The following is a 26,146-nucleotide window of genomic DNA, read 5'->3' as shown; positions in this document are numbered from 1 at the left end:
TGACACTAAAATATTGTAGATGGTAAAGAAGGGGTTATCCAGAATCAGAGTAGAATTTTGATCAGGTAGGAAAATGGGCTGATGAATAGCAAATGGAGTTTAATTCAGTTAAGTGTGATGTTGCATTTTCAGAAGTCAAACCAAGGGAGTACCTTCACGGTGAATGGTAAGGCTCTGGGGAATATTGTGTAACAGGTGGAGTGAGGAGTCCAAGTACATTGTTCTTTGAAAGTGGTGTTACAGGTAGACAAGTTGTGAAGAAGGCTATTGGCATCCTGGTCTTCATCAGTTAGGGCATTGATCATCAAAATTGAGATGTAACGTTGCGGTTGTACAAGGCGTTGATGAGGCTGCACAAGGAGTTGTGTGTTCATTTTTTATTATTCTGCCATAGCTTTAAGCTGGAAAGTGTGCAGAAAAGATTTAAGAGGATGTTACCAGGACTTGAGGTACTGAATTATAGGAAATGGTTGGGCAAACTGGAACTTTATTCCTGGAGAAATTAGGAGACTGAGGAGTAATCTTGTAGCAGCGTATAAAATCATGTGGGGCATAGTTAGGGTGGATGCACACTTTTTTTTTAACCAGTGTTGGGGAATCGAGAACTAGAGGACATAGGTTTAAGGTGAAATATTTAAAATTTAATAGGAACTTAAGGGGATACTTTTTCACACAGAGAGTGGTACATATGTGGAACAAGGTGCCAGAGGAAGTGGTTGAGGTGCAATAACATAAAAGACATTTGGACAGGTACATGGACAGGAAAGATTTAGACAGATATGGGTCAGATGCTGGCAAATAGGATTGAATTTAATGGGCATCTCACTGATGATACTGTATTGTCACATGTACCTACTAGGTACAGTGAATTGCTTTGTTTTGCATACAACTCGGTAAAGTCATGTAGCAGGCAGCACACTAGTGTTGCCACGGTTTGGTGCCCACAAAGTTACAAAAGTTCATCGAAGACTCCTATCTACTGCCTGCCACCACATGTGGCTGCAGCACCCCCAGCCCGTCTCCCCTTCGTTCTCACCCCCCATCTCTCCAACAAGACCCCCCCCCCACCGGGTCCCCCCTTTGTTCTCGACTTCCCAACCCCTCCCCACCGGGTCTCCCATCGATCTCGGCAGTTCTCCCTCGGCTCTCCGGCAGCCCTCCTCGCTCTCTGGAGGCCCTCCTCACTCTCCGATGGCCCACCTCGCTCTCAGCGGTTGCTTGCGGGTCCCTCCTCGGGCTCGTGGCACGGGTCCTCTCGACATCTGCGGTGGGCGAGCAGGGTCTACTGAAGAGCTTGGCCCCGCTGTCCGGTATCTTGTTTGGCATGGATGAGTAGGGCCGAAGGACCTGTTTCCCTGCGCTATGACTCTATATAGCATACCTTTATTTGATTAGTACGAGCATGTATGGGAACCTCTCTCAAAGTATCAGAGTACATTTGAGTATAGGAGCAAAGAGGTCCTTCTACAGTTGTACCGGGCCCTGGTGAGACCGCACCTGGAGTACTGTGTGCAGTTTTGGTCTCCAAATTTGAGGAAGGATATTCTTGCTATTGAGGGCGTGCAGCGTAGGTTCACTAGGTTGATTCCCGGAATGGCGGGACTGTCGTATGTTGAAAGGCTGGAGCAATTAGGCTTGTATACACTGGAATTTAGAAGGATCTTATTGAAACATATAAGATAATTAGGGGATTGGACACATTAGAGGCAGGAAACATGTTCCCAATGTTGGGGGAGTCCAGAACAAGGGGCCACAGTTTAAGAATAAGGGGTAGGCCATTTAGAACGGAGATGAGGAAGAACTTTTTCAGTCAGAGAGTGGTGAAGGTGTGGAATTCTCTGCCTCAGAAGGCAGTGGAGGCCAGTTCGTTGGATGCTTTCAAGAGAGAGCTGGATAGAGCTCTTAAGGATAGCGGAGTGGGGGGGTATGGGGAGAAGGCAGGAACGGGGTACTGATTGAGAGTGATCAGCCATGATCGCATTGAATGGCGGTGCTGGCTCGAAGGGCTGAATGGCCTACTCCTGCACCTATTGTCTATTGTCTATTGTCTACATTCACTTTTACATATTTGAATCAAAAACAAGGATTGACACCTGAGGAAGTGTTGTTACCATTCATGTGTAATGCTAGTGGATGAGTGATCTTTTTATCAACCCACTAGTCCATGTTGTCCTCAATACCTGTACAGAGATCATGACATGGGGTCATTATCTTTTAATCAAATCTAATCTTTAAGACATTTGTGCTGCAAGTCCTTCCTTTACTCTTACCTCCCGCTTCTTTAGGCAGCAAAGCAGTTTACATTCTAATGCCAGTAGTATAAGAAAATAACTGCAGATGCTGGTACAAATCGATTTATTCACAAAATGCTGGAGTAACTCAGCAGGTCAGGCAGCATCTCGGGAGAGAAGGAATGGGTGACGTTTCGGGTCGAGACCCTTCTCGACCCGAAACGTCACCCATTCCTTCTCTCCCGAGATGCTGCCTGACCTGCTGAGTTACTCCAGCATTTTGTGAATACATTCTAATGCCAAATGTGTTATGACTATCTTTTATGGCTTGAGCAGCGAGCACTGAGCTCATGATTCCCATGCTCCTGGCCTTCTAAAACTTTTGCATTGGTTAATTGTAGCAAACAACTTTGCAATTTTGTTCACAGCCTTTCAAAACTGCAGAGTATAGTTTTAAGACTAGCTTATACAAATAATAGTTTTACACAACCGCAGCTCACACAATTAGTAATTCAATATTGCATAGATATCTATATAACGTGGTGTAAGAATGGTAGAGGCTAATGGTTATGGTTGTATGTGAATGGAAAGGGGGTTTATAAATGTTAGCAACCGGAAGATCTACAGTGCCCTGGGACAGAGACCCATCATTTATTTATTTGCCTCTGTACTCCACAATTTGAGATTTGTAATAGAAAAAATCACTTGTGGTTAAAGTGCACATTGTCAGATTTTAATAAAGGCCATTTTAATACATTTTGGTTTCACCACGAGCACGTGTTCTGCAAAACGGTTGCCTAGTCTGTGCTTGGTCCACACATTGTTTGGATATGGATTTACATGGATATGCCATTTTCAACCAAGGATAATTTTGGTGTGAATGCGATTGTTTGTACACATGTGGACGCGGGTGGGGTGTTGAGAGAGTATAAGCATTAACGATGGATTGGGAAAAATTATGTGTTTTTAATGGGCTCACCGTTCTTTTCTGCTCTCAGTCATATTCCAGATGGGAATAGCTGTCAGGTTATAATTGTCTATAATCCAAAACCAAGTTGAGGTGAAAGCTCAAGCTTCCAAATATACAGATCATAGACTTTTAGTCATGTCGTGTCTACTCGAAGGAGAAATTCCATCTTCTGCATCTACCTTTAGATGAGGCTATGACCTCCACAGTTCCTTAAGATGCTTAAGTTGTATGTAATTACAGCCCGAACCTAGGCTAATTCTTGATCAGGCTAATCACTTTTGCTCGAGGTGTGTGGCATATGTTATGTAATGGATTAAGGCTGCTGAATCACAAAATAATTCAAGAACCACAGTTTGTAGTTAATGTAATCCAGTTTTTATGTACAGTATATGATTTTTAAAAACAAAATAACACTAATATGTGATTCACAACAGATGAGGATTGAATGACAGTTTGGTAATTTACTCAGGGATTGGTTTATAAAGTGTCACACTGCAGGTGCCTAGCTTTACATTATCAAATTCTGAATCCTCTTACATGGATGGACAGCAACTACTTTATTAGCATTAACCATCCAACAGCTTACACAAGGACATTGACAAACAAACCATGCACAGCACCAGGAGCTCTTCCCCAATAGAGAAAATAAATCCTTTTTCAAAGGTTCAAAGGTATTTTGTCACAATTAAGGTGCAGTGATATTCGATTTACCATACAGCCATGCTAAAAAAAAGCAACAAAGCACACAACTACCTAAAACTTAACATAAACATCCACCACAGTAGATTCCCCACATTCCTCACTGTGATGGAAGGCAATAACGTCTAAACTTCTTCCCTCTTTATTCTCCCTTGGTCGGGGCAATCGAACCATCCGCAGTCGGGGCGATCGATGCTCCCGCGTTGAGGCGATCGAAGCTCCCACGTCGGAGCGATCGAAGCCCCGCGTCGGGGCGGTCGAAGCTCCTGCGGCTTGGAGCTCCCAAAGTCGGTCTCTAACCAGGGAACGCAAGTTCCACGATGTTAAAGTCCGCAGGCTCCCACGGTTGGAGCTCCGAGGTCGATCCCTGGCTAATAGATCGCAAGCTCCACGATGGTAAGTCCGCAGGCTCACGTGGTTGAAGCTTCCGAAGTCGGTCTCCAGCAGAGGCCGCCAACACCTTGATGTTAGTCCGCAGTGTGGACGGAGATACGATACGGAAAAAAAAATGCATCTCCGTCGAGGTAAGAGATTAAAAAAAAGTTTCCCCCAACCCCCACCCCAACATAAAACAAACTAAATAACACTAAAACATACATTTAACACATCTATAAAACAACAAAGAAGGAATGGACGAGACAGACTGTTGGCGAGGCAGCCATTTCTGGCGCCACCCGATGGATTCAAACTGCATGTTTGTTGTGATTGGACAATTATTAAAACAGATTTTTCAAAAAGTTGCTTTAAGAAAAATAATTGAACTTTTCTTTTTGATGGTTCTCTCCATCTTTTTATTGATCATGCTTCTTTAACTTCAAAGATCAATGGACTGAATGTGGCATAACTCCAAATCTTTAACCGAATAAATCAACAGCTATGGTGACAGCACTGAGTTGTTGGCCATCAACTGGTTTCAATTACTTTTCCATCATATTACATCACAAGTACCTTTTAAGTGCAGTTGTATTGTTCGGAGAGACCAACAGTACATTGCAGGCTTATAGAATACCTGAGTGCAACAGTCTTTGAAGGACCATGACAAAAGTGCATTAGCAGCCACTTTGTCTTAAACCAGGAAAAAGAACAACCTGGCCTATATTCTAAACTGAAATAATTTATTTTTGCTGCAATATCTTCCTGACTCATCCTTGTCAAAAATGCTAGTAAAAGCTTATTTATCTTCAAGTAGATAATTGAGAAGAAAATCAATCCCTTTGTTGACAAATGGGAAGAAGCAGGAATATTCCCAGCCCATCGTATTTTCAAAATTCTTGGAGATGCTGGATTCCTCGGTGTTAACAGACCAAAAGGTAACAAACGTTTCATGTTCTATATAGTTATGTATAGTTATCATCAATATGTAAAACCCAAGTACATTTTAATTTATGAACGTCTTGGTGCAGTGGGTTGTTTCATTTTATAGCATGTCTGTTCAGGACCATGAAAATAATGGAATCTAACTGCTGAAACAAAACAAGAGTTATGAAGATGATGTTTGAGAGATGTAGATTTTACTCTTAACACATTTAGTCAGCAAGTTGAAAAGTAGCTTTTAATAATTCCTCAACATGAATACAGGAAAACCAATTTTCTCTGTTTTCACCAGATTGCTGGTTTCCTTTTCAAAACTAATCTGAAAATCATGAATCAAGAAAGAAAATCAAAGCGTCAAATTGGTTTATGATAAAAATGAATATTTTGGGTCAAATTCCAAACTCGTACAAGTAACATGTAATATGAATAAAACCTCGCACCTGTTTTGCTACTTGTTTAAAATAGTACGGAATAATATAAGGCCTTTTGATTCAATAGAGCCATAGACAATAGACAATAGGTGCAGGAGTAGGCCATTCAGCCCTTCGAGCCAGCACCGCCATTCAATGCGATCATGGCTGATCACTCTCAATCAGTACCCCGTTCCTGCCTTCTCCCCATACCCCCTCACTCCGCTATCCTTAAGAGCTCTATCCAGCTCTCTCTTGAAAGCATCCAACGAACTGGCCTCCACTGCCTTCTGAGGCAGAGAATTCCACACCTTCACCACCCTCTGACTGAAAAAGGTCTTCCTCATCTCCGTTCTAAATGGCCTACCCCTTATTCTTAAACTGTGGCCCCTTGTTCTGGACTCCCCCAACATTGGGAACATGTTATCTGCCTCTAATGTGTCCAATCCCCTAATTATCTTATATGTTTCAATAAGATCCCCCCTCATCCTTCTAAATTCCAGTGTATACAAGCCCAATCGCTCCAGCCTTTCAACATACGACAGTCCCGCCATTCCGGGAATTAACCTAGTGAACCTACGCTGCACGCCCTCCATAGCATTCATCGATTGACATTTGTCAGTTGATATGTAACCTGAAATATAATTTCCTCTTACCAGCTCATACTTTTATTAAAGTCCTATAGATAATATGGAAGCAATCGCAAAATGGTAATGAGATCCTGCAACCACTGATACATACTGGTCTATAACTGTTTTGCCTTTCTCATTTTTTTTTGGGTTCTCTCTCGTAAAACTAAAATGTTTTCAGATGTGCTCTGGTTACCTTGACTAAATAATTCTCCATGCTTAAACCTAGATTCTGATTTTCTGTAATGCATTTGATTCTGGAGATTTTCCCAACCAAATGCACTTCTTTGCACACCCAAAGCCTTCATGCTCAAACAACTATGTCAGAAACTTGAATGCGGGCTGAATTTTTTTTGGGCTGCATTTTGTCTGCATCAGTGTGATGATGTAGTGATTTGCTTGAGGAAAATATTTTCAACATTAAAATCAAATGTGCAAAATATTAAATGGATGGCTAACCTATTAACTAACAATTTCAAATTTAGTGTTTCTCTTTATTTACACTGTTGCAAATAAACTGATATTGATTAGAAAACTTGTCTGGTCTTTTGCAGCTGTATTCCACCTTGCTCTCTTTCGCTTGATTCATCTCTGACTCTTTCCTTCCCTTTCTGGACATCTCCATCTCAGAGGATAGACTAGCCACCAACATTCGCTACGAGCTAACACACTCGCACAGCTACCTGGATTATAATTCCACCCACCCAACCTCCTATAAGGACCATTCCATTTTTTTTAGTTCCTCTGTCTCATTTTCTGTGAAACATTCTGCACAGGTGCTCCTAAAAATGATCTCCTTTTTTAACTGTGTTTAGTTTAGTTATACTTCTCTACCATAGTGACAAAACCGTTGATCACATCTCATCTATTTTCTGCAACTCTGCTCTCAACCTGGACAGAACAAGAAAAGTTCTCTAGTTCCTTGCCTTCCACCCTATCTGTCTGCACATTCAACTTATCTTATCAATTTTTCCAGGTCCAACAAGATTCCCTTGTCCTCGGGCTCCACTATCTTACCATGAACAATTCATTACACTTTCCAAGATACTTAATGTGCTGGTAATTACCATCATTAAGCCATTTCAACTTGTCATGTCACAGACATTTCCTTTATATGCACATGCCTTCCCCGCCCTTTCTCCTTTTTTGCATTACTCTCTTTCCCAGTTCTGACAGGAGCTGCAGGCTCAAATTGTTAACTGTTTCCATATTTGCTACATGATCTGAGTTTTTTTCCAGATTTTCCTGTTTTTACAGAATCATCTAAGATTTAAGATTATTTGAAGTTTTGCACTTAATCACTGTTGTACTGTAATATTAACTTTGTTTTGTTTTGGCAATAAGCAGTATATCTCAAATTGCACCTCTACAACTAGAAATATGATTTTGCTGGCAGAGCAGCAGGTACTTTTGAAGTGAGTGCTTTCAGTGGCCCATGAAATATGAAAAATTACATCTTGAAACTCATTTTCATTTTGGCAATCAAATATTTTTAGAGGGTATTAGAGGAATTGCTTTTAAATGTCAGACTTTGAAAGCAAACTATGGTCTTGTTTTAAAGGTATTTAAAATACCGTAGCATTTTAAAAAATGGAACCATTCTGCAGCCTGCCACTTCAATTTCATTGCATGGAAGGTTCCTGAACCCGGACTGGAAAAGGAGTTGTAAGCAGGGAGATTTTAAAGAAACATGTAATCCGGTTTTCAGATTTAGTAAATAGAAAAAGAACTGCAAATGCTGGAAATCTGAAATAAAGATAGAAAATGCTGGCACGAGTTAATATGAGTTAATATTAAAATTAATATTTCAAGTTCAAAACCCTTTAGAACCTTCTTTGGGTCAACCATGCAGCTTAAACTTTGGTTTCAGTGAATCCATAAGATGATTGGGAATGGAAGAATGAATGTGCTATATCCCTTGTACTGCTTCATATGTTTCACTTTCCCAACACAGGATTCTGAAAATGCATTAGCAAGCAATGATGTCACCTTGAGTTAACTGAGTGGCCTGAGCAGTCTCTATAGGCTACTCTATAGAAAGTGGTACCTGTAAGATCATCTTATGTATAATGTAAGAAAAGCTCTTCAGTAGGTTCAATGCAAAGATGAAGCTCTACCTCGTCAGAGTCTTTTTACTGCATGTTGGTAAAACAGACTTTTGTAAATGCAGATTGAAGTAAATTTCACCTTATGCAAGGTTACATAATGGAACCAGTCATGAAGAGTAACCATGAGAATTACAGATTTAGTAACTAGTAAGTGATTTGATAAGGTTTTGCCTGAAAACCCATCTGTCTTGATGAATTCTATAATTATTATGTTTTATGATCTTACAATTTAATGAAACTAGACTGAGGTGGAATCTTGGGTTCAAATGTCTCCTGTGGGCCTCTCCTGGGGTAACCCTCCCCCAACTGACAATCCTGCGGGCCCGGCAACCCTCTCCAACTGACGAAGCCTCTTGCAGGGCAGGGAGTGTCTCCGGGGGCCGTGGGTGGGCGAGGGGGAACAGGGAAGGGGAGAGGGTGCCACTCACCTCGGCCCCGTGCTGCCAGCGCTGCAGCCAGTGCGAGCCATGGACACCTCTGGCGCTGCGCTGCACCACGTGAGGAAGGTCAGACGCGAGGCAAAGCACGTTTATTTTAAAAAATGGGCGGCACTCCCCCCACGTGGGACGTCTCTCTAACTTTAAAAATATAAGACCAATTTGAATGAAACTTGGATGAAAGGGTCCCCAGGACAAAGGTGAGTAAGGTGGTCCTACACTGTATTTGTGCCATCGTGTGATGGCACAAATACAGTTCACAGGCATCGGCAAACATCCCTCACTCAGACTAACAAACAAACAGAGAGATTTAGTAATATATATAATATAATATATAGATATACTACATCTAAACCCCTAAGTGTTTTGTATGTTTGTTGCTGACTTACCATCTTTACTTATATTAAAGTTGTTAGTTTTTCTAGCTGAATGAAATATTTGGGTTTCTTGTTCCAGAATATGGGGGCCTTGGTTTGGATTTCAGCTACAATATTGCAGTGGCAGAAGAGCTGGGAAACATCCGGTGTGGTGGAATTCCCATGGCTATTGGCGTCCAGACTGATATGGCAACACCAGCTTTAGCCAGGTATGATTACAACTTTAAGGGCAGCATGCAACATTTTGGATAGCTATTCAATAAAGGAAATTAGGAATGTCATTAAAGAATTTGAAGACTGAACACCAACATATTGAGTCTAGTCCCTGTAATGTTAAAAGTGCCACAAGGCACTTCACAGGAACAAAAACATCATAATTTGACACAAAGCTGTATAGAATGATAATAGGGCAGATGACCAAAAGTGTGCTGAATGGTATGCTTTACAGGTTGTATTAAAGAGAAAAAGAGAAGCAGTATTGAGGGTGTTGGAGTCCTGAGCACATTTCTGATGGTGGAACAAGAATTGAAGAAGTCTAGACAATCAGAGGGTTACAGGGCTGGAAGGATTTGAAAAATATTGGGAGAATTTCAGAACCCATGGGTTGTTTAACTGGGGAACATGTGAAATCAAAGAGTGAACAGAACTGTGCAAGTTAGGACACGGCAGTAGAGCATTGGATTTCCTCAACTTTATAAAGTAGGCCAGTTGGCATAGAAATCTGAAAATGCATGGATGAGGTTCTCAGCAGCAAATGCATTGAAGCAGGAGGGGTGTCAGTCAATATTATGGAGATTAAAATGTGCAATACTGGAGAAGGTGCAATCCAGTTTCTAAGCAGCAGTTTATTTTTCAAGAATAGTCTTCAAAGATAAAAATCAATCTCAAGTCACATTTCTAATTTCTTGCAAAATAAAGTTTTTTTTGGGGGACAAAAAAACACCATAATTTTTTTTCCCAGATTTGGCTCAGAAGAATTGAAACGACAATTTCTTCAACCTACTATTGCTGGAGACATGGTAGCCTGTTTGGGAGTCAGTGAAGTTGGAGCTGGATCTGACGTTGCAAGTACATAATATATTTATTGAGTAAATAATGTGCAACATGACAGGACAACTAATTTTAAAAGTTTATATAAGCCATTGAGGGACAAGTAAATAGTTTTAAGTTTATCACTGCTGGTGTTGCTTAATACTATGAAGCATACCATTTTCCAAATATTCATAGTATTGACGAGAAGAAGGGGAAGGTGCAGTGCCAGAAATCATCTTATTTGTCAGGGTATTATTGACTTTTCCACAATCAATGATTAGATTATTTGTCAATTACAAGCTCACTTTGACCCTATTGTTCCACTGGATGGGCTAAAGTTGTAACCACATTAGTTTTCAAAATTTGTATTTTCCATTAATTGCAAACTGGGTGTTCAGTTAAGTTGTCAAAGAATTGCATATTTCCAGGTTGTAGATGGGATAAGGACATGGGAAAAAAAATGCCATTTTTATTGGCGAACAAAAGCATTGATAGACAAATCAAAAATATATGGTTAAAATATAATTGATTAGATGGGGAACTAAAAGAAAATAAATACACTGACAAGCAAAATGGCAGATTATAGTTCTTGCGACCTGAAGCATAAATATTAATATCACCCCTAAATATTTCAGCTAATTTTTGCTCATTGAAATATTTCTTCACCCCCAAAATAATTGATGTGAAACATTGAATAAGGGTCAAAAATGAAATTATGACAATGTTCCTTTTCAATTAACATTGGTTACATTGAAGATAAGATTGTCAACACTGTGTGGGCTGCAAAGCATATAAGTGCCACTAACATTTGTGCCTCAGCAGTTTCTAAATTTCTATTTGTAGTTTGTGACCATTGGATCCTCAAAATTTCTGTTCTAAATGTATAATTAAAAATCAAATTTCCCAGCTCTTTCTGTTCTCAAATGACCACGAAAGGAATTAAAATCGTAACGTAAGATTCTTGAAAACATCCTACTGGTCCAGATTTGATTGTTGGATTAACACTGCATGTTTCACATGGCCTCAACTGTGCACGAAGTTCCTATTATCTTACTGTAAAGAAACTAAAGATAAAGTTGTTCAAATATCTTTTTACATGAATATTATAGACATTTCATCGAAAACATATCCATTCCATTTCTTCCGGTCTATCAGATTTTAAAAATCACCCCTGACCCTTCAACTTTGAGGCAGAAAATGAATATTAATAAATAGACAGAGAAAGCATACAAAGATGAGAGGAGAAATAGTAAGATTGGGGAATTAAATTGTTTAGTTTTGGTTGTATTCTGTCTAAATATATTTTGGTTTGATAAGATGTAATAGCTCCAGAGTTGGTCTTGAAAACATATTAGACCCATTGTAATATATTGGTGCATTTTTTTCATTTTCAGTGTTTCAAATAAATGTAAAAATTACTTCTCAGCTCAGAGAAATAAGAATGATTTGGGCAGTCTATAGCTAAGATTTTAGAAAGAAAATAGCCTGTATTTTGTGGTCAGATGTGAAGCAAAGCCCTCTTTCATTGAACACCAAGCAATTTGTTGTTAACGAACAGCAATGATACCACTAAGCTGGCTGAGGAACTCATCATTTGGAAAAATGGGCTGCATTCTTCAAAGGGAAAATAAATATTTAGCTTAACTTGATATACTTACAGTATACTAGACCAAGTGGACCCATTGGGCTCAAACCTTTCCTGCATTGGTGCAGTAACCCCTCCCCCTTCCCCTTCCCCCCTCCCCCTCCTCCCTTCCCCCTCCCCCCTTCCCCACCCCCTCCTCCCCCATCCCCCCTCAACACCCCTTATCCTCTCCTCCCTCCCGAGGAGATTGATTTAAACTTTAAAATGTGAATAACTTTAAAAATGTAACACCGATTTCAATGAAACTTCTTCCATTAGCACCATTAGATGGTGAGTAAGGTGGGCCTAAAATTGTTGCACTATCGTGTACCGTTTTGGCTGTAGTTCAGGAACAAACAAACAAACAAACAAACGAGACTTTAGTATATAGATAGTAACCACACTGGTCTATTTGCTTCAATATAGTTCCAATTGAAATATAAATTGAGCAAATCAATGGCATTTTACTGTTGTTTTGCACTTGTTCTTTTAGTTATTGTTGTATTTAATTACCTTACTCACCATCGGTGCCAATGGAAGAAGTTTCTTTGAAATCGGTGTTATATTTTTTAAGTTATTCACATTTTAAAATTTAAATGTATCTCCTAGGGAGGGAGGGAAGAGAGGGAGGGAGGATAAGGGGGGTTGAGGTAGAGAGAGAGGGGAGGAGGGGGGAGGGGGGGAGAGGGGAGGGGGAGGAGAGGGTGCTGCATCAATGCAGGAGAGGTTTGGGCCCAACTGGTCCACTTGGTCTAGTCCTCCTTAAAAGTCTCGGATAAGGACTTTAGTAGAGAATTAATCTCTCTCTTCACCCAAGGTTTCTGGTTAGGATAGGCCGCAGTTGGCTTTGTTGGAACAAGGTTGTCCACAGATTTCTTGATAAAACTGGTGACAACTGGGATATACTCATTTGGGCTGGATGTAAAGGTCTTTAATATGTTCCAATCCACCAACAAGGCTGTTCTGAAGTAGAACCTTGGCCTTCTCAGACCACTGTTGCACTCCTCTTTTCAATGGTACCTCCTCTTCAGTCTCTGCAAGCCAGCAGGAGAAGCATCGACAGATGATCGGACTGGTTGAAGTGAGGGAGAGGGATGGAGCGATAGGCATACTTGAGTTTATTTCCCAAAATGTAAATTCCTCGTCCATTGAAATCCAGCTGATATTTTTGTTTCAAGGAATATTTTTAATTTACACCAAGTTTTGGATCAACATATTTTCTAAATCTTATTCAATTGCATTTCCTATCTTAAATGTTTATTCATCCTTGCAGATATCAAGACAAAAGCTGTCAAGGATGGGGATGACTATATAATAAATGGAGGAAAAATGTGGATAACTAATGGTTGTCAAGCTGACTGGATGTGTCTTCTCGCAAACACCAGTAATGGGCCTCTTCACAAAAGCAAGTCTCTCATATGTCTGCCCATGAAATTACCAGGTGAGAATTGGAGTCAAGTCAAGAGTGTTTTATTGTCATATGTTCCAAAATGGAGTAATGAGATTCTTACATGCTAACAAATAGATGAACATCAGAGATATTCTGTGAACCATTTGACCCACACTTGTTAAATATGAAAATGACCTCCTTAATGTTGTTACCTGTTTTGTAATCAATCTATTGCAAAGTATTAGGTGAACCACAAAGCATTTATTGAAACCCATGTAGAGTGAACAATACATAATGTTGCACTCCTCATATCAGCTTACAGACTACCAAACTAAAGGGACGAGCAGGCTGTATCAGTGGCTGCAGTGCTACTCAAATCCCGGACTGGACTGCATGGTGGAATGTGTATCATGCTTAAGACATGTGGTGAAGGTCACATTGACAGAGATAAATGTGGTTGATCTACATCCTTCCTCTTAAAGAAACAAATCACAATTAAGCAAACTAATAGTGGAGTACATAGAGAAACACCAATATGAGGGGAGTGCACCTTACTTTGAGAGCAGCAAGTGAGAAGACAGTTCACCAACAGTTCAAACACAGTCCCTGTACTAGTCATTGACCCCACCTGTTCTTCCTGTTCTCACACCAAGTCCTGCATTATCAGTTTAGTGAAATACAGTAAACCCTCATAATTATAGGCTCTTTATAATGTTTTTTGGTTATACCTACTGACCTTCACCATCAGGCCGGACTGCCAACGTCAGCCCTGGCCCACACCGCCTCCCTGGCTACATCCAGGCCGGGTTTGCCAACGGCATCCCTGGCCTGCACCGCCTTCCCAGCCACAACCATGCTGCACCTACGACCTTCACTGCCAGGCAGCGCTACCTCCCCAGATACTTCCAGGCTGGATCTATTGCCGGCCCACACAACTTCCACGGGATGCTGTCTGACCTGTTGAGTTATTCCAGCACTTTGTGTCTTTTTGTGTATTAACCAACATCTGCAGTTCTTGGTTTCTACTACTTATACAACGATATTCTATTACTCAGTAATCCCTTACTCGATCATAGTGAACAATCGGCAATAATGGACGCCCCCCCCCATGGTCAGTTATAACGAGGGTTTACTGTACTCTTTATAAGTACTTGAAGTAACTTGGTCCATTAGGAAGCGCTATAACTCATGTTTCAGATGTAATACACACCGATCAGCCAAAACATTATGACCACTGACAGGTGAAGTGAATAACATTGGTTATCTTGTTACAATGGCACCTGTCAAGGGGTGGGATATATTAGGCAGCAAGTGAACAGTCAGTTCTTGAAGTTGATGTATTGGATGCAGGAGAAATGGGCAGGAGTAAAGACCTGAGCGGCTTTGACATGGGCCAAATTGTTATGGCCAGATGACTGGGTCAGAGCATCTCTGAAATGGCAAGGCTTGTGGGGTGCTCCCGGTCAGCAGTGGTGAGTTCCTACCGACTGGTCTGAGGAGGGACAAACTACAAACCGGCGACAGGGTGTTGGGCGCCCAAGGCTCATCGATGTGCGAGGGCAACGAAGGCTATCCCATCTGGTCCGAATCGACTGTGGGAAGACGACAAGCCGGTGGAGGGAGTGTGATGCTCTGGGCAATGTTCTGCTGGGAAACCCTGGGTCTGGCCATTCATGTGGACGTCAATTTGACACGTGTCACCAACCTAAACATCGTTGCAGACCAGGTACACCCCTTCATGGCAATGGTATTCCCTGATGGCAGTGGCCTCTTTCAGCAGGATAATGTGCCCTGCCACACTGCACATTGTTTGGGAATGGTTTGAGGAACATGATGAAGTGTTCACGGTGTTGCCCTAGCCTCCAAATTCTCCAGATCTCAATCCGATTGAGCATCTGCAGGCATGTGAATTTTCCGCGTTTCTGCGGATTTCAGCATTTTTAAAATCCATTTTCCGTGCTTTTTGCATGATTTCCGCATTTTTTACTTTGCCAAATAAACAGAGAAATCGGATTAAAAAAAAGAAAGAATAAAAAACCATGTATAGATTTGTAATGAACACTAGAGTTCCGCTAGAGGTTCCGCAAGAAATCCCTCCCGTGCGCTCTGGAAGTCTCCCCGAACATGTGGCACCTCGGCTGGGCAAGGCAGCCAATCTCAATCTCATCAGGACTTCCATGGCCAATTTGTCAATTCGGCCGCTAGAGGTCGCTAGGGGTACCGCGAGAAATCCCCTGGCGCCCTGGAAATCTCCCCGAAAATGTGACACCTAGGCTGGGCAAGGCAGCCAATCTCGACCTCATCGTGAATTCCATGGCCGATCGGTGGGTTGAATTTGCAACCTGCGGCTGGGGCTCTGGAACTCCAGCCCAGCTGGAGCCAGCTAGATAAACCAGCAAAGCTCTGGAACTAAGAGTGCCAGAAAATCAGTGGTGGAACTGTAATGAGTAAATATTAAATTTAAGTGCAAGATTATGTAACTAAATTAATTAATGAAGACGGGGTAAAATATAAAACACAGCAGAAAAGCCAATTACCACCTTTTTGGGCTGATTATCAATTAATGTGCAAATTTACTTCAAAATGTTATTAGTATACAGTGACATTCACATTATTTTGTAGTGTCTGTTTTTACTTTGAAATGCATTAAAAGAGGCTTGAAACGTAATTTTGTGTGTACATTTTCAAAAATGTTATTAGTATACAGTGACATTCACATTATTTTATAGTGTATGTTTGTTCTTTGAAATGCATTAAAATTGGCTTGAAATGTAATTTTTGTGTACATTTTCAAAAATGTTCAATTTTTTTAACCCCCGTTGTACGCCTCGCGCAAGCGCTCGGCTCTTTTCCTCTTTTTTTTACCTCACTCACATGCCTGTCTGTGGGATGTGCTGGATCGACAGGTCCGATCCATGGCGGCTCCACCTCGCAACTTACAGGACTTGAAGAATCTGCTGCTCATGTTTTGGTGCCAGATACCACAGGACATCTTCAGGGGTCTGGTAGAGTCCATGCCTCGATGGGTGGGCACTGTTATTGGCGGCACACGGAGGACCAACAGCATATTAGGCAGGTGGTCATAATGTTTTCGCTGATGTGGTTTATACAGTTGCTATTTTAGTAAAAGATTATTTTGAGAAAACTCAGAATGGTCATTGACCACTCAAACTGCCACTGTATTTGCATTCATTGCCTTGAAACTTCACAATGATCTGATAGAAGCATTAAACATTTTATGTCCACTGAGCAAGATTTTGAAGACATATCGGCATTGCATGGAGGTGTTAGCGAAGGTTATGAGCTTACATTTGCAGAGAAGTCTGCAACTTGAAATATGTAATTGATTGATTGGTTGACTAAGTACTACTACTCATTATTCTTAGTAAAAAAGACATTTCTTCAGTACAGGAAATGAAATTCAAAATGCTTTGTGATTAAATTAGCTAATATATATAATATTTTCCAGGAATTAATGTGGCTAGAAAGATCGATAAGTTGGGCATGAGATCATCTGATACGGCAGAGGTCTTTTTTGAAGACGTCAGGGTTCCAACAAAGTATCTCATTGGAGAGGAAGGAATGGGCTTCACCTACCAGATGTTGCAATTCCAAGAAGAACGAATGTGGGGAGCTGCAGGATGTAAGTAGTTTTGCTGTACAACTGCAGATTAGATGGCTTTAGTGGGACTTTAGTGCAAGGTGGGGAACAAAAGTTGGGATCTTGAGTTATAACTTCTTGAAATGTCTTTCAAAACAATGAGAGAACAACCGTAGCAAATTAAAAGGGAATGCTGCAGTTAAGGTAATGTGAAACATTCCAAGTATAATTCTAAGCATAAAAGGGGGTGCATTTACAAATCAGAAAAAAATGCATTTAGTTAATCGGAAATTCAACAGCAATGACAGGAAAATATTAACCTCAAAAGATTCTTCAAAGAAGAATTTAAAAATTATTTATTATTTTTCAGGTTGCTTTAAACATTTACTGTTACACGGGTTGAATTGTGTTGTGTAATTTATTAAGCTTCGTGTTTTCTTGAATTGTGTAATTTGATAAAGATCACAATTTTGGAACATCAGAAGGCTTTCCCATATAGACAAGGTTTTTTTTGCTGACAAACACTGCAGGTGGCATGGACATCAGACTGTGTAACTGCCTGTACACGGGGAACTGCAGATGTTGATTTACAAAAAAAACCCACACACATTGCTAGAGTAACTCAGCAGGTCAGGTAGCATCTCTGGAGAACAGGGATAGGCTATATTTCAGGTTCGACTTTTCTTCAGACTGGCAATGTTTCCATGTCCTCCAGAGATGCTGCCTGACCCACTGAGTTACACCAGCACTTAGTGCACAAAGTGTGGTATTCAGTGATTGGGCAATTTTCCTTTTAAAATCTAGTAAGTCTTTGGTAAACAAGCTGACCACCAGTTGAAAATGCACTGTTAATTAGGTTACCAGCCAGAACTGGTGACCTGATAATTATTAATAAGTGCTAACTCAAACCTTAAGAATTTTCTAATGCATGTAGAGCAGAGGTTTTTATGGACTACTCCTTTTACTGACCAAAGGAAGGTGTTCAGCAAAGTGGTCTCCCCAGACTGTGCGTTGTTTCTTGGATGTGAAGACCTCAAAATGAGCAATAAATGCAACACTGCTTCCTGTAGAGTCGTGGTTGACGTGCAAGTGAATTTTCTTCATCTGGAAAGACTGTTTGGGTTCCTGGAGGGTGGGAAGGTGTAAGGTCAAAGATCAGATGCTGCATCTCCTGTGTTCGCAGGGGAGAAAGATGGGAAGATGGGGTTTAATCCGGCATATGGTTATCTTGCGTTCAAAGATTGGAGCTATGAATATGAGTCAGGAAGTCATCATACAACTTTATAGGACTTTGGTTGGGCCACATTTAGGGTATTGAGTGCAGTTCTCATCGTCCCATTACAGGAAGGATGTGGAGACTTTGGAAAGGGTGCAGAGGAGGTTTACCAGAATGATGACTGTGCCCCCTCCTCCCCTCCCCCCTGTAATCTCCTCCTAACCTATGACCCTTCCTCCCGACCCCACAGCCATTCCTCAATGTCAACTATCCATGTTCTCCAGAGATCCTGTCCCGCTGAATTACTCCAGCACTTTTTGTCCTTTCAGTGGGTGATGAAGGGCTCACTGGTGCACCTTGTGAATCGTGAGTGTGATTGGATTTGGGGGTCTAAACAGGCGGGGATACGGTGCAGGCCGGGGATGTGCCAGCAGGTTCGTCCGCGATATCCAATATCTATTATAAGGAGGTTGTTAAAATGAGGTTTTACTGTATTGCAAAACAGTTAGGAGTGAAGAATGAGAGCATAGTTGATTCCTTCATAATGGAGGGACATGACCGATAAGACCGCTCGTCACTCACAATGCCATCTTTGGCCACTCAGGGAATTTCAACTAAGCACTCGTAATTTTGTCTAGATTATGGGGGTGGGTGGTCCATCACTTGCTGGAAAATCGGTGTTCAACTGTATATAATGTTATGAGAGGCATAGATAGAGTAGATAGTCAGAACCTTTTTCCCAGGATGGAAAAATCAAATACTAGAGGGCATAGCTGTAAGGTGATAGGGGCAAATTTTAAAGGAGATGTGTGGGGCAGGTTTATTTCACGGAGAGAAAGGTGAGTGCCTGGATTGTGCTACTCAGGGTGGTGTTTGAGGCAGATGTGATTAATGGCATTTAAGAGATTTATTGATACTGTATAGAATGTTGAGGATGGTGGAGTCAAAAATGAGGAGCTCTATCCTTGTTTTGGCTGGGAGGAAAATGAATGAGAGAGGTAGTGCATGAAATCCGAGTATCGATTGAGGGCTCAGTCATCACCAATAGAGCAGAAGTCAAGGTTAAGCAAAAAGTAAGAGATCTTAGAGGCAATGGTCTCAGCACCGAATCCTGTGGTACATCACTGATCTCAGGCTGTGATTCAAAAAGGTGACCCATATCTATCACCCTCTGCCCCATTACCAAGCCAATTTCTGACCCAATTTAGCGCTCTTACCTTTTGGATCAGCCATCCAAATGGGACCATGTCAGTCCATACTGGTCCTAGTAGATTTTATCAACTGTACTACCCAGATCATTATGTTCATTCATCAATTCAGAAAATTCAGTTAAATGAGTCAGACAGTATCCCCATACAAAGGCATGCTGATCTGTTCCTTGTCTTTCCATATGTAGGTTCTTCCACCAGAATGTTCTGTAGATTAATTCTCAACATCTCTTCCATTAACTTATCTCCCATTGATTGAAGACTTGGAGGCATGTAGTTACCTGGCTGCTTACTTTTTTTTTTCCTCTTTTCAGCTTTGGCTCCAATGCAGAACATCATACAGGAAACAATTGAATATACACGACAACGTAAAATTTTTGACCAACCTGTGTTGCATAACCAGACAGTGCACTTTCGCCTTGCTGAACTTGAGACCGAAATTGAACTTGTTCGTTCTCTTCTTTATCGTTCTGTTGGTAAGAAGTTTTAGTAACTCAAATATTTATTTCCAAATTCAAACAGTATTATTTCAGTTGAGTGAATTTCAGTTAATGTGGTTTTAATTTTAAAAGGACAGTGTGAATACTTGTGAGTACTTTCCTGAACATACTTGACAAATTCCACCCTATCTAAGGCCTTGACACAATGGCAGTCCCTGTTTAAATTAGGATGGTTAAAATCCCTTACTATGACAACCCTATTAGTTTTGCAGCGTATAATCTCCCGGCATATTTGTTTCTCTAATTTCCTTTGACTATTTGGGTGCCGAAAGTACAATCCCAGCAAGGTGATCATCTTTAGCCTGACTGCCGTGATATTATCCTTAATTAATGAAACACCTCTCTTTTCTCTATTACCCCAACCTCTATCTCGCCTATAGTGCTTGTACTCTATAACATTAAGGTACTAGTCCTATTCCCCCCACCGTCCTGAGCCAGGTTTCTGTAATGATTATAACGTCCTACCCCACACCCTGAGTGTTTCTGCTTTACCTGTCGGGCCTCTTGTATTGAAATAAATGCTAGTTAATCCAACTGTCTAATCCTCCTCTCTGCCAAGCTTACAATTTTGTGTGTTAATTTTAATTGTCTTTAAAAGGGAATAGTTTCTTCCTACAAGATCGATAAACATTTTTTAATACCCTACTCATGAGACAGTTTAAATAATTTATTAAAGTACAACACTGAATTATTGTTTGTCATGTCTGACACAATAATACTATTCATTAAATTGCTGGATTCATCAGGGGCATATACGTGTTCCTGTTATTACTCGTTATAAAAAATAAGCAATGGTACTCGTTATAAAAAATATGTTACAACATTCATGATTCATACATGTTGCAAAGAACTCAAGTTAGAGTTTGTCTGAGGCATTGGGAATGAGGTGACTGTAATGGCAGTTTCTATACCATCTCAAAGTCCTACTTCGATAGCCATTACTACTCGGGGATGAAATGTAGTTATAGCTTACGCACATGTCGCACCCTGATATGACAAAACGAATCTTCAAACGTCCTTTTCTTCATTAATTGGTTTTTATTATAGTAGCACAAATCATAGAGTAATTCATCACTTTCCGTACTTTATCAACTGTTTCTTCTTCTAACAATATCTCAGAATTCTTGTAGTTATTACCGTGTGGTTCTTACAAATATAACCGGTACGAGCGCGTGGTAAAGAACTGTATGCTCACCATCCTCCGAGCCTAAACTGACCCACAACCTCTGTCGCCACGCTAGCCACCTCCCATCTAGACACCCTATTATGCATTAAGTCACACCCACAAGCAGGCAAAAAGGAAATAAACTAGAAACATTAAAACATAGCCACAACACAATGACAGTAATTGAATTAAGCATAAATGGTTCCTACAGTGACATTTCACCTAATGTCACCTCTTGGGTGTAATGGAATGTTAAACCTTCTCCTCACCACTAGCACTGTTTTTAAACCAGCACACTTTATTAGATTTTAGTTTAGTTTATTTATTGTCACGTGTACCAAGATACATTGTAAAGCTTTTGTTTGTGCCCTATCCGGTCAAAGAAAAGTCTATAATTACAATCAAAATTACAATCAAAATTAAATTAACTTGACTTTCTTTATTCAGCTCAATATATTCAAGGACACGATGTCACCAAATTAGCCTCAATGGCGAAGTTGAAAGCAGGCCGCCTAGTTCGTGAGGTTGCTGATAGTTGTCTCCAATTCTGGGGAGGAATGGGTTTTACTAATGAAGTGTTGGTCAGCAGACTGTACAGGTAAGTAAAACATTTCAAATACACGAATGAACTGAGTTTAATCATGTTTTTTTTCCACTTTAAAGGAAACCTTTAAGCAAAATAATATATTCAGTAAAATGAAATCTTTAAAATTAAGATATTTCAGCAATGAACTAGGAGTTGTGAAGTGTATAAATCATCATTAAAATCACTAATTTCATTTTACTATGAACTACCTTATGACTCAGATTTATATGCAGGGAAAATCAGGTACATTGCATTGCAGAGACCCAGAAAAATAATGCTATCTTCTAAACACAAAAATCAGAATGTTTTGAAGGAATCAAGGAATAGTTGTGGCATAAAAAATTTAATCTCCAGACAAAATGACATAATGGATTTTAACAAGGGTATTAGAATAAATACAAGTGATGCCTTTTATTGATGCTTTAAAAAGAGCCGTAAATAGTAGTTTTGATTTGACAAATGAATTGCAAATTCAATATCATTTCATTGCAATTATACGGAGCATTCCTGTGCTGGTGCCAGTACTTTATTTTATGGCCCTTATGCAATGCACTTGGGTAAAGCACCTCTCACCACATTACATCCCGTTTCAACCAGAAAACTGGCAATGTAAGATTTTCAACAGGTAAATATTGGAGAGAGTGAAAGCAATACATTTTGGCTCGTTATTTTGCATGGCTACACTTTCATCATGTTTTGTATGCAGTCAACAAATAACTGATTATTTTCTTATTCTTTTCCTTAAGGGATATGAGATTGATGTCAATTGGAGGTGGTGCAGATGAAGTTATGTTGTCTATCATATGCAAATATATGGGAACCTTTCCTGAAAAGAAATAATCAGTGAAAACAATAGCTAAATTAACACGGACATGAAATTTGATTGCATTAATTATTTTTCGTATTCTGTGACATTTCATGATTTCATGAAACATTTACAAAACAAATATAAAGTAATGTTTGTAAATTCTGTACTGTATGATACACAGTCTTTTCTACAATGATGTTGCCTTAATCGTGAAAGATCATTTCACTTGTATTAAATTTTGCAAGACATAAAGGAATAATAATAATTTTTATCTGGTTTAATTCCTGACTTAACTTCATACTTGAAGAGGAAGCATAACCTCCTTTTCAAAGCACTTACACCTGGCTCTCAATATGTAGTAGTATGTTATACCAAAAGTGAGGGATTATGAGTTATGAATCATTTGGGCTATTCCAACTCGCATAATAAAGTCAAAAGTAATTTCATAGATTTTTTAATTATGTGGGCTTTAGACAGAATGAAATAAAAAGAGTCATTTGTAGAAGTCTTAAGTTTAAAATTCTGACTGGTTAAATTGAGAGAGAAGCCACAGTCCAGATAAATACATAATTATTGAATCTGAACATTTTTTTGTTTTATGGAAAGGAAGCTGACTATTTAAATATCCTTTAAATTCTTCCAGCTAAGAGCTGGCACAGACGGAAGTGCCTTAAACCTCACATTTTACCTTGTTTGAAAAAAATTTTTTTTGCTTGCTCAGTTTGGGGGTCTCCTTAAGCTCAATGGTATTTATTACAAGAGCGTAATGTTGGAGAATGACTCCATTCAGTTTGTGAAAGTTAACGCTCAAAATGGCTGGCATCCAATCTGGGACCAGGTCCTGAGTCCTGAAGGAGAGTAGGTGGCTAACCAAGCAACTCCAGTGCTAGGTCAAAGTTCTGATAGCAAGTTAAACTTGCAAAATATAACACCCTGAACAAATTTGGAATATTATCAGTTCATTGCTTGACAAAACATACCAGCTCATAAGACCTAAATGTAACAATTATGGTATTGACTTCCCAGCTGTTTTCTTTTTTTTAACTTCTCGATTTAAGAATGATTATTAAAGACATTTGCCCTCAGGTGGAAGTATGTGGAAAGCAAGATTTTATTACGGGTTAGCTTTTATTTGTTTCTCTGTCATTGGGACTCTGAAATGAGCGCAGGAAACTGCAAACCTGTTCTGATGGAAGGTCATTGACCTGAAACATTGGCTCTCTTTCTTTCTCAGATGTTGTCTGATATGCTTGTTATTTTCCTTTCTGTTGATACCTTTTTTCCCCTCTGAGATTTGGCTAAATTGAGTCATTTGATGACCTTTGCACATCACAAACTGCTTTACAACCAACAAAATACTTTTCTGAAGTGTTATTACTCTTGCAACACAGTCAACATGTGATTTAGTTTTCACAGGAAGCTCCCACAAAGTGATGCAACAAAACTTATATGGTACCTTTTTAATACAAAATATCCTAATATGCAACATTATTAATTATTTATGGCAGAAGAAGGAAGCACATTCGAGCAATTGACATGAGAACAGCAAATATAAGGATGAGGGCTTTAGTCGTTATCTGCGAGAGTAGAGACATTAACTGCGCAAATAAAGATGCTGCAGTTTTTAAACTGATGGGAAAGGACAGTGGGCAGTGCCATTAAATGCAAATTCTTTATAAATGACTGAAATAAAATAAAATGACCATAAATCCAATGGATATTTATAAAACTTTAAAACTGATTCACTGTTAATCTGCAGTGCAATGAAACTTCTGATCTTGACCATGTCTCGACCGGAAAAAACCCCACAATGTGGTTGGCATTTGTCTCCTGAAATGGCCTAACAAAATAGTTTAAACTTATCATTGGTACCTTTATGGGACGTTCACCGGAACAATTGCATCAATTACACCTAATGGACAGCATGAGAGGGTAATGAATGATAATGGTTCAAGAAGTCCCATGGTAGGGTGATCAGAAGATTAAGATGCCCTGGATTAACAGTGACTTGGTCATATGGCCAGGATTGGCTTACTGATAGAGGACAATGTTCAGGCTGGATGACTGACCAGTGGAGTTTTGCAGGGACCTCTGTTGTTTGTGATATGTATATAAATGATGGTGGTAAATGTAGATGGGTTGGTTAGTAATCTTGCAGATGACACCAAGATTGCTGGGGTTGTGGACTGTTAGGAAGGCTGTCAAATTAACTGGGATATAGATCAGCTACAGAAATAGGTGGAGAAATGGCAGGTGGAGTTTAATCCAAGCAAGTATGAGGTGCTGCACTTTGGGGGATTGAGTGCAAGAGGAAAATATACAATTAATGATATGATCCTTAACAGCATTGATGTACTGAGGGATCTTGGGTTCCAAGCGAATAACTCCCTGAAAATTAATAGAGTAGAAAGAGTGGTAAAGAAGGATGCTTGCTTCATGTATGGAGAAGTTGCATGGATTTGGATTGTTTTCTCTGGAATGCCGGAGGCTGTGGGAAGACCTGATAGAAATATATAAAATAATGAGAGGCACTGACAGGGCATACAGTCAGAACCTATTTCCCTAGAAGGAAATATCAAATACTAGAGGGCATTAAGATGAAAGAGACGTAGTTTAAACGAGATGTGCAGGGCACGTTCTTTACACAGAAGATGGTGAATGGCTGGAATACTCTGTGGGGACTGGTGGTGGTGGCAGATACTATAGTGGCATTTAAGAGACTTTTTGATAGGCACATGAATATGCAAGGGAGGGGGGGGGATATGGATTATGTGCAGGCAGATAATGGCGGTTCTTGGCATTATGTTCCGCACAAGCATTGTGGCCTGAAGGCCTGTTCCTGTGGTACTGTTTTATGTTCTAAGCCCAGATCAACCTTTCAAAACGCAACTATGAGTATGCGGTATTATGGATAGGACAGGTTTGGAAGGATATGGACCAAGCGCAGGCATAAGCGCAGGCAGGTTGGACTAGTGTAGCTGGGACATATTGGGCAAGTTGGGCCCAAGGGCCTGTTTCCACACTGTATCACTCTATGACTCTATTATACTTCAATGTTGCCCGTGTCATGAGCTTTTCTACAAATAAGTATTCTTTCTGCAAAAATCTCATCAAATTATATTTCTGAAATTTGACTCATTTCAGATAAAAAGACCTAATCAAAACAAATGCATGAAAGAGAAATGCAATTAGTCAGAGCCAGTTCTTATTTTGACTGTGCTGGTCAATCAATATTTCAAAATATGTACAAATGCAATCAGAGGGTTCATTTACATCAAAGCTCCTGCATTTATCTCATTTAAACACTACTTTGACTACATTTATGGTCTACTGAAGAATCATACTATGCTAATATATTTTAATAGTAAGGCTGAATGAAACTCAGAAATTGCATTGCGTTTCTTCAGTACAAAGGTTGTTTTGTATTAACATTGGATTCATGTTTTTCAAAGATCAGTGATTTTATGTGGGAGGCATTAATAACATTGCAATGTCATACAATCTAATTAACAAATAGCATGTTTTTTTAGTGAAAATTTCAAATGAATGTACATTCAACATGCATTAAGTTCTATTAAAATTTGTTGGTAAATAAAGAAAACAATGGTTGTGTACTTATTCCTCTTCTCAAATAAAGTAAAAAAAGAACCCATTTTTAAAATTTTTGGATGGGGGCATTTAGTTAAATATTTCAAACATAATCTAAGTATTTCAGACAAACAGTCTGACTGCTCATACCAGAGTGGGAATCTTATACAGTTGCTAACAATTTTACTCTTAACATAGAGCAGTAGAGCACAGGAACACAATGTCTGTGCCGAACATGATGCTAAGTTAAACT

At 39.8% G+C, this 26,146-nt stretch overlaps 1 protein-coding gene across 1 annotated transcript in view; it reads left to right on the top strand.

Annotated features, from left to right (window-relative positions):
* Window positions 1-25,863, top strand: part of LOC144606532 (putative acyl-CoA dehydrogenase 6) — a 36,875-nt gene extending 11,012 nt beyond the window's left edge. The window contains exons 2-9 of the mRNA XM_078422780.1: window positions 5,090-5,210; window positions 9,255-9,384; window positions 10,137-10,243; window positions 13,105-13,272; window positions 16,691-16,864; window positions 19,561-19,722; window positions 21,359-21,509; window positions 22,244-25,863. Of these exons, the coding sequence (XP_078278906.1) occupies window positions 5,090-5,210; window positions 9,255-9,384; window positions 10,137-10,243; window positions 13,105-13,272; window positions 16,691-16,864; window positions 19,561-19,722; window positions 21,359-21,509; window positions 22,244-22,337 (1,107 nt within the window). The 3' untranslated portion in view covers window positions 22,338-25,863. The remainder of the gene's footprint in view (window positions 1-5,089; window positions 5,211-9,254; window positions 9,385-10,136; window positions 10,244-13,104; window positions 13,273-16,690; window positions 16,865-19,560; window positions 19,723-21,358; window positions 21,510-22,243) is intronic.
* The last annotated feature ends 283 nt before the right edge of the window (window positions 25,864-26,146 follow it).

The sequence above is a fragment of the Rhinoraja longicauda genome, chromosome 2 (genome assembly GCF_053455715.1).
Source record: "Rhinoraja longicauda isolate Sanriku21f chromosome 2, sRhiLon1.1, whole genome shotgun sequence".
Taxonomy (NCBI): domain Eukaryota; kingdom Metazoa; phylum Chordata; class Chondrichthyes; order Rajiformes; family Arhynchobatidae; genus Rhinoraja; species Rhinoraja longicauda.
This window is presented reverse-complemented; position numbering and strand designations above follow the sequence as displayed.